General features: G+C 25.4%; 2 protein-coding genes across 5 annotated transcripts; one reads left to right on the top strand and one right to left on the bottom strand.

Annotated features, from left to right (window-relative positions):
- Positions 1 to 908: 908 nt before the first annotated feature.
- LOC122531254 (GA-binding protein subunit beta-1-like) lies at positions 909 to 4,269 on the bottom strand. Of its 4 annotated transcripts, none has more exons than XM_043659065.1 (8): positions 3,926 to 4,269; positions 3,428 to 3,530; positions 3,192 to 3,350; positions 2,931 to 3,128; positions 2,523 to 2,856; positions 2,175 to 2,450; positions 1,827 to 2,056; positions 909 to 1,743 (listed from the first exon to the last, which is right to left on the bottom strand). In XM_043659065.1, exons 2-8 carry the CDS (start codon positions 3,488 to 3,490, stop codon positions 1,486 to 1,488), a joined length of 1,518 nt encoding a protein of 505 aa, XP_043515000.1. In that variant the 5' UTR covers positions 3,491 to 3,530; positions 3,926 to 4,269; the 3' UTR covers positions 909 to 1,485. The 4 variants fall into 4 exon arrangements, with proteins under 4 accessions (XP_043515000.1, XP_043514973.1, XP_043514991.1 ...); XM_043659038.1 differs by having other exon boundaries at positions 1,827 to 2,101; positions 3,926 to 4,266; XM_043659056.1 differs by lacking the exon at positions 3,926 to 4,269 and adding an exon at positions 3,733 to 3,866 and having other exon boundaries at positions 1,827 to 2,101; positions 3,428 to 3,642.
- Positions 4,270 to 5,956: 1,687 nt separating this feature from the next.
- LOC122530769 lies at positions 5,957 to 9,375 on the top strand. Its single transcript, XM_043658056.1, has 10 exons — positions 5,957 to 6,060; positions 6,419 to 6,803; positions 6,926 to 7,156; positions 7,222 to 7,637; positions 7,741 to 8,000; positions 8,147 to 8,295; positions 8,404 to 8,551; positions 8,635 to 8,863; positions 8,940 to 9,121; positions 9,190 to 9,375. The coding sequence occupies exons 1-10, from the start codon at positions 6,035 to 6,037 to the stop codon at positions 9,252 to 9,254; spliced, it is 2,091 nt and encodes a 696-aa protein (XP_043513991.1). The 5' UTR covers positions 5,957 to 6,034; the 3' UTR covers positions 9,255 to 9,375.
- The last annotated feature ends 265 nt before the right edge of the window (positions 9,376 to 9,640 follow it).

Raw genomic sequence — 9,640 nt, 5'->3', positions numbered from 1 at the left:
AAGGTTCCGGTATTATGTAATTTGATAGATTTAAATATATTTGATATTTGTCAATTCTGGTTTTATACATTATATGCTTTATCATTTGTACCTGAGTGGACTACTTTCTTTTTGTTTCCTATACATCATTTTATTTCCCATTATTAAGTTAAAAATTTCAATTATTCAGGATATCATTTAAATAGCACCATACAGATTGTGAAACAAAAAAAAATGTTATAATACTTTTGAACTATATTTAAAATGAATTTAAATTATAATCTTGTTGGGAATTATTGAGAAACTATTTGAAATGAAATGTTACTTATATGAAACTGTACAAAATGACAAGTAGTTATCAGAATAATCTGTAAGTATATTTGTTAACCAAACTTTAGTTTATATTTATATTTGCTTTCCACATTTTATGTTTTTGGCAAACTATCCATAAAATATTGTTTTTACTGATTGGAAATTTATTGTATTTAATCAATAGAGCATATTATAATATTGAATTATTGTTTGTTTGATTATATATATATAAGCAACATACAATATAACAAATGTTTCTTCTCTAAACATTACTAATATTTTCATTTTAGAAAATATAAAGAGATAGATAATATCCATTATTTTAAATTTCATTCATAAAAGTTTTTTATTTCTATTATTTCTATAGATTTCTTTTGTTCCATTTTTCATATAATTCTAATTATTTAACGACATTGTAATTATAATTATTATGCAATCTTAAAATATATATAAAAATTCACTATATACAAAATAGATCATATACAATTTAAAAACGTTTTCCTAAATTAGTATTTATTTTTTATACAATTTTCTTTTTTTAACATTGCCTAGAAGTATGTGTTTAGAAGTATGTGAGAATGAGGGAAATACTGTAATTTATAAAAAAGGTAGCTAAATTAGTAAATAATGTGTTTATTTTAATAGTGTGATATTTAGTTTAATGTAAAAAAGTACTTTGAAAATAGTGATACTACATAAGAAATTATAATCTATTGCAAGATATTATGTGGAAAGCAAATTGATGGTTTGTATATATCTACATTTATTTTTAAAAAATATTTGTGTACTGCATAAATCAGACTTAATCACACATTCAACGATACTTACGTATGTGCGTGCGCATACATACACATATAATACGCAGCTTTTAAAACGCATATTATATTAAATAATTATATTCTGCGAAACGAATAATTCAATTTTCTGATATAACTCAAGAGTATTAATAATAGACAGTTAAAGAATCTTATATTCGTAAAATAATCTGTACAAAAATAAGTAGTTAGTAACGAAAAGCTCGCATAAATACTATTGTAATATTTTAAGATGAAACAACGAAAGAAAATATATTAAAATACTAGAATACAATTTTCAATAGAGCTCTTGTACAAAGCTGAAAGCTGAGAAAGATTTTTTTTTGTAGAAAAGATTGTTCAAAAAACAAAACTTAAAATAAAATATATACTCATAAAATCACTTGGATGCCCTTTGCGCTGTAATATTTTTAAGTTGTTGTTTATATATTTCAGCTTCTTCCTCTTTCTTTTGAAGTCGTTTACGATATTCAGCTGCTTGTCTTCGTGCTTCCGCTAATTGTTTATTTAGTAGCGCAATGTCCATAACTTGTTCATTATTATGTGTCACATCATCTTCGATAATTTCTTCTATATCATCGTCCAATTGTAAAATTATTGGTTCTGTTATTTTTGTAGGCGAATTAATGATCTTACTCTATTGAAATCACGAAATATAAATATATTAAAAATTAAGAACATGTGTTATCTTGATTATTTTATTTATATTTGATTTCATACCTCTGAAGGAGATATTACAGTTTTAGATTGTGTAAGTGTTGATACAGGCGTGGTATTAGAAATTGAAGAAATGAATAATTTTCCAGTTTTATTATCCACAGATCTTTTTAATATATTAGGTCCTTTAGATGCGAGAGTAGGTGTGTTGTGATTTAAAATTTGATCTGCTCTAATTGCTATTACTTTCCTAGAAGTCTCTTTTTTTCCAGCTACATGAAGTCGTTTCATTCCTATTGAAGAATTTCTTGTTAAATTTAGAGCAAGTTTACCTGCTTCTGCAAGAATGAATTATCGATGTCTATAAATATAAATATAGCAAACTGTGCATCTCATTAAACTGTTTTATACCAGTTAAAACAACTGTTCTTCCGCTTTCCATTGCATTTTCAACAATAGATGAATCATTATCTACAGGAATCATTGTGATTCCATGTGCTTCTAATAACCTAAATTGTTTATTTATTCCTCCAATAGCTGTAACATCTTTGCGTTTTTTACTGTTATTAATATTATTTGCATCAGTGATTTCATTCACGCTTTCAATTTCCTTTTCCCGATTAACATCAACATTTGGTCCGACATGAATTTGTTGAAAAATCATTCGTGGTTTTTTCCCCATTTGCACTAAATATTTAATAAATGCTCATGGTACCATTAATTATTTTCAACATTTAAAATTATTATCAAGTAATATACCTTGTGTAATTTTTTTTCTTGATTGCGATTCTTGTTGTGGAAGTTCAAATTTTTGTTCTTCTTCTCTTTCAGATTCTAATTGTATTAAATTATGAGTTGCTACTTCAAGTTCTGCTGAATTGGCTTGATTTTGTTGGTGTGCTTTAATACCTACAATTTCTCTTTCTTGTTGTAATATATCTACTAAGTCTAGTCTATCATGTTCTAATGCAAGACTAATTGGTGTTTTGTCAAATTTACTAGTTGCATTTGCATCTGCTCCATGTTCTAATAAAACATGCATTACTTCTACATGTTCCCTTTCTACTGCCCAGTGTAAAGGTGTCATTTTTAACTGAAAATGTTTTTTATATTAAATGTGTGATATGCATAATATTTTGTTTACTTATATAATTTTATTTTAATTACCATATCTCTACTATCAACATCTGCACCATAATTAAGAAGTAACTGTGTCATCTGGTGATGGCCTTCATATGCAGCCATATGTAAAGGTGTTCTATCCACTTTTGTTCTTGCATCTCTTGAAATTCCTGCTCTAAGTAAAACTTCTGCAGTTTCTGTATGATTATTTTGTGCAGCAAAATGCAATGCACTTGTACCTAACTGTCAAACAATATTATTACGATTGAATTGCTGATTACAGAAATTTATTATAAAAATACATACCCAGTCTGTGGTAAATGGTGCACCTCTGCACATTAGGTCACGAACACTATCAGTATCCCCATATTTTGCACTAAAAAGTAATTGTCTTCCTAATTCCATTATTGATAAGGCATCTTGTGAGCGTGCTCGATGAGATACATCACAGGAAAGAATTTCAACCTATGAAATATTTATAGGTAAAACAATATGCCTAAATGATAACTATATGAAACAGATTTATATGAAATTATACATACAGGAATAAGGGTGTCTGAGTCCAGACCCTCAATATCATTCGTGCAAATACTTTCAGCTTGCATTTTTGTATATTCAACTTAATCCCCTTCTTTTTGATGCACACTAAAATCAAACGATCCATAACAATTGATATCATTGGAACTTGTTTAAAAATAAAATGGGCTAGTTGTGACCATTCCATTTTTCATTCGGTAATTCGTCAGTGTTGTTCGACCTTGAAGTACCGGGATTGAAAGTAGGTCGTAAAATTAAAATTTGAAGTTCAAATCGGTAAAATTAACACGATTTATTCATTTTTGCCTACTTGTTCAGAAACGTAGCATGTATATTTTTCAAAATTTTCTTCAGTACAGGATGTTTTTATTTTGCCATTTCAGATTGTGAGGAACTTCCTGTTCCTGTTCATTAAACGGAAGTCCCATGCCATAGGTCCCGTGTTTTGTGCCAAAAAATGATTCAAGTCGATTGAAAATAGCATTAAAGAAAGATATACTTACGACCAGTACATTATTCTTGCTTTTTAGCAATTTTTCCAACAATTTTCGGATGCACACACACACTTTGAGGAATTGTTCCTCCCCTCAGCCTTCTCGATTTACCGTCTTGGTAAAGTTTTATGAAAATGGCGACACCTTGGCGCCATTCCTAATACAATTTTATCATTATTATAAACTGTTTTTGACATTGATTCGGATATATTTCTGCGATTAAAGGTATTCTTCCATGTAAAATTGTTAATTTTTTTTTATTACATTTTAATTACTTTATTTGAAATCATACTATACAATAGTTAAATATGTGAAATAAGAAAATGCATTACAGCGCCACATTGTGGTACACGTGGAAAGTATCTTATATTAAATAGGTTAGATTCGTATTAAATCCAAGTAAGGTTAGGTTATAAAATTCTACTTGTAAAACATGTTTCGAAATTCAAAATAGTTGCACTGGAACGATATGAATAATGAAAAAGATAATTGATACAGCTATTAGAAAACGTAACATTCATGTGGTATGATAAGTAAATTATATAAAATCAAAATATCTGATTAAATGAATAATGTGTAAATATATTATTTATTATGATGAATGTAATATGATGTGATGTATTTATGTGATAAATATTTATACTATATCACATAATGTGATAAATATACATTAATGTGATAAATATTTATAGTATGTATGTTTGCATACGAATTTAATATGAATCTTATATGAATTCTTCTGATCTAAATAATTAAAACAATCTAAATAATTAAGTTTAAATAATAATATTTGAAGAAATAGAATCATATATATAAGAATTGCCATTGTACATTGACATGGAATATATATTTGCTTTATTTCTAATTTCGATCTCCTTTTTTTTTCAATTTGTTTTACAGTAGTATTACAAGATGAAAATTCATCAATAATGAATCTACACGTAATGAGAATGTATAGAAGAATATATATATAAAGAATTTGTATATTTTTGTATACATATAAATGAAAAATATTAGCAATGAGAGTGTAGTTTGGATTACAGACGAAATATAAATTTCAAAATTCCTCGTTGGGATTATAATGTTATTATAGCAGTGTATATAAGTGATTAAAAAAACAATAAAGAGAATTGCATAATGAATGATCTTCAATCTCATGTTTGTTTCTCTATACTTGGAAAATAAAGGATAAGATTAATATACGATATATTTTCGTATTGTGACATTTCCCAGACGAGGTGTAGGTTCTTGCCACAACACAGACGAGATATATACATATATCTTATAGGATTTAGTGTCCCATGCTCTGAAATACCGATATATCGAAAAATCGTTGATTTTTCAACGCGCTTTACGCTTAAATCTAATATGATAATAATTACAAAATAAAAATCATCAAAAAATTTCAGAGTGATTACAATTTTAAAAAATATGATGATATTCTTAAAAATTTTTAAACACAATGTTTGCGAGAAGAAATAATAATATTCGAACAAGTATGTTCTTCGATTCATTGGATAAAGTTTGCAAATTTTTATATATGTATAATAGAATGTAAGAAGAAAATTTAGGATGTAATAATTAAGATATGATTATCAGTTTTAATTCTTTTAATTAGATTTTTTCGCAAATAAAAGTTTAATCGAATTATGGACACTGAAATATCGCCATGTAATCGGGAAATAGTGGAACTAGTTGCTATCAATATCCTTATCACACACTTTTGCGTTTCTTATTTGTCACGCAACATATGTATATCTATCCTTGTCGAATGTTATTATCTTTGCTGTGAACAAGTTAGGTGCTGCTATCTATCGGATTCTCCGATCTTCTTTGATTTATAGTGGCAAAACTAAGTATGTGACATACATACATTGCCTGAAAGACAAGGGCATAACAATACACGTTAAAGAGAATTTAGTTATACCATTTTATCGTACGCAGTATTTCAAAATCCATAAATAGATTAAATTTTCGTTTGCAAAAAAAAAAGTAATTACAACTAATTTATGAATTTTTATAACTGTATGGTGTAATTTATGAAATACACGTATAAAAATTTAAAAAGATAATTTGAATATATGGAGCTCTTTAACAGTTTGTTTTAATTTATTAGCCATGGATAGATTCTTATCTATTGATTGGTATGTACAAAAAATTATTTTAACAGAATCTAATTTGTTTAAGAAAATATTCCTTATAAATGTTTATATTGAAATTATATAATCTATTATTTTATTATCTTAATGTTACATTATATTATAAATGTTTGAACCTGTACAATATATTTAACATAAACTAATGAACATCTTATTTGTATTTTATGTAAAGATACAAATTGAGAATTTGAATAAAGATGAAAATTTTTGTTTTTAAATAGTGCTTAGAATTTCTCAAAACAATTTTGATCATTTAAAATAATTACAGAAGATCATTGAAATTGATATGAAATAAATTTTTACCTATAACTAATAAAGATTATTAATATTATGCGTCTAATAGGCATGCTCCATTGGAAGATTTGATAGATAATACTTTCATTAATGAAGAAAGATTAGAAAAAGAGAGTGTGATATATAAAATTTTGACTGGAAATTTCAAAGATCCCTTTAAAAATATTGAAGAAGATTATAAAGATGTTGAAATTGATCTGATGAAGGATGCTGATCCTGACTTAAATGAAATGGAAAAAGAATGTGAAGTCAAACAAGTAAAAAGAATCAATAATTATGTATCTGGCAGTTTTAAACCAATATTTAAGTTTCCTAAAAAATCTAAATTGAACAAGGAACAACAAGCAATGTGTTTAAGAGTCTTGTTAAGATTTTCAAAATCTGATAAGCCAAAACTAACGCAAATAGAAAGAGAAGAATTACAAAAATACATGGTAATCATTAAAAATTACTTACTTTTAATTACTTTTAATAAAGATGATTATGTATATAAATACAGTTTTAAGATATTGTTCACAATATATAAATATATGCATTATTATGTTCATTATTATAGGAGTTACAACAAATAATATATCAAGAACAGGATGAATTTTTGGAATTTGCGAAAAGCAAATGGAATGAAAGATTATTCAAAATCATAAATGAAGATTTTATCAATTTATCTTGGAAATCAAAGTTACAACATATATATAAATTACCGAGGTATTACTCTGAAGTAACAAGTATTCCATTCGCAGCAGATAAAAACATTGAAGTAAAATTTATTTCTAATTGTTTACGATTGGTGAGTAATAAAAATATCTTATTATGTCTTACTGATTGTGTATATATAAACCTTTTATTTTTAAGGGTAAATTACAAAAAATAGTGTTGCCAACTTTTACTAAACCATGTATATTACAAATAAATTCAGCACAGTTACGAAAACGATTTCTTCCTAATGAGAATACTTTTAAAGAATCATCAAATTCTGTTAAATTACCTGTAAGTGAAGATGTAAATTGTCAAAAATTAGCTGAAGATAATAATGTAGATTTGGTAATTTCATCAAGTGGCCTTAATTGTTTAGTAAATAATATTGATCCAACGCATTCAAATTCATGGATTTTACCCATAGTTATAAAAAGATACAATGATAAAAATGTTATCTACATAGACAAACCAGCACCACCAATTGCAAGCACTGTACCAGAAAAAAATAGTTGGGTGTATAAATACATTCTTAAATATTTTTTTATTGGTACTAAATATTTAACTTCAGAAAGGTAAGATAAAAGATTATTTATATACTTTTATTTAAATTCTATTCTACTTTTTGATTAATTGTTAATAATATTATAATTGACACTTTTAACTATATAATAATAGTAATGAAGATGATAATATATTTGATGATGTTAATTCTGAAAAACTATTACAATTAGAAGAAGAATATGAAAATACTCTAACAAAAGTTAAGAATAAGATATTAAATGTATCAAAAGAGGATAAAAACCTTGAAGAAATTTCAACTCAACAGAATCTTACAAATGATGTACATTCTTCAGATGTGTTGAACTGTAAAAAAGACTCTTTAAATACTACCACCTCTAATTTTTGTAATGCTTCTAATTGTATAAGTAATGAAGGTAAAGTTGTGAGTTAATGAAAATTATTAATTAATAAATAAATTTTTTAACAAAAGCTTTAATAATATTGCAATTATATTAAATTTTAAATGCTAAAGGAACAAATAGTAAAAACATTAAAAATAATCTATTCTATGATTTAATAGATATACAAAATAAAATCTCTGAAGAGACAGAAGACAGTATATCATATGATTTGTTTACAATTGGACCACAATCGGAACAAAGTGAATTGATGAAAAATGTTATTAAAGAATATAAAATATTAGTTAGGACAAAAACACATGGATTTGAGGTATGCTATGTAATATTTAATACTCTTTTAACTTATTAAGATTTTTGAAAAACAGATAATATTAGTAAAATAATGTTTCTTCTTAAAGTATTTTCCTTATTTTTATAGATTTTACAAAATAAAGTACAAACATTGTTACTGTTAACACCAAAATTAGAACATCAGGCTGATCTTGGTGCTGAAACTGTAACATTAGAGGAAGCTTTGAAACAATGGATATCTTTGATATTCAGACCTCATACATATCTAGCACGAGGTAAATTATTTGTAATGTGGTAGTAAATATATACATATAAATATCTTATGATCCAAATATAATGTAGTATGTATTTATTCCAGTTCGAATATCTACAAAAACATCAGAAGTATTACAAATAGAACATCGTACAGCAATGTCTATAAATAATGAAATTAAGAGACTTTATAACATAAAAGCTGAAGATTCTTTGATAATTTTACATAACATTGTTCAATCTCTCTCAGATTTATCTCCAGGTCATTATATTATGAGACATACTATAAGAAATGGAGCATTTGCTACTCTTTCTAAATTAGCAGAAGGCCCAGGGTAAGTGATTCATAAAATGTATTATTTAATTTTATTATTTTATTGTTGTTCGTAATAATTTAATATTTATTTGCAGAAAAAATGTTCTTGATATTCATTCAATTTATAGTGGAGTATTTTACACTTTACCTAATCCTCGTTGGATTCCATTAGATAGAACTCTACCAACTCCAATGCATAAATATTTTGAAAGAATGCCAACTTTATTTTATCCATCAAATAATAAAATGCTTTCCAAAAAAAAAAAATGTAATACAGGTATATGACTTTATACAATTACATACTAATCAAAATGACATATTTAATGTTATTAACTTTCCTTTTAGAGATTGTACGTAGAAGTTCAAGAAATAAGAAAAAATTAGTACATCTTGTAGACATAGATGAATAAATATGTCTACATTTATTTTTATTTTATTGATATTTAAAAAAATCAGTTATTTTGTTATTAGTTTTATTTTTCTATATAATCTGAACATAATCAAAGTTTTTTATACTTAGAAATTTACGTGTACATACATAAAAAAATAAATTTTTTTTTACGTGTATATAAAAATTCTTTAAATAAATAAATATAAAAAGATTTCGTAGTATTAATAAAAATTTATAATATTATAGTCATTTTATAACAAAACTATAACGAAATTTATAAAGTCAAATTCAATTTAATTAACATTTAATTAATTATATTAATTACAATATTATATTTTAAAACTTATCTATAATATATGGATATTAATCGGTATTAAATATACGAGATAATAATCGGATAATTAA

Source organism: Frieseomelitta varia, unplaced genomic scaffold (assembly GCF_011392965.1).
Source record: "Frieseomelitta varia isolate USP_RPSP 00005682 unplaced genomic scaffold, Fvar_1.2 scaffold_135, whole genome shotgun sequence".
Lineage (NCBI taxonomy): Eukaryota > Metazoa > Arthropoda > Insecta > Hymenoptera > Apidae > Frieseomelitta > Frieseomelitta varia.
Note: the sequence above shows the minus strand (reverse complement) of the source record. Positions and strands in the feature narration are given on the sequence as shown.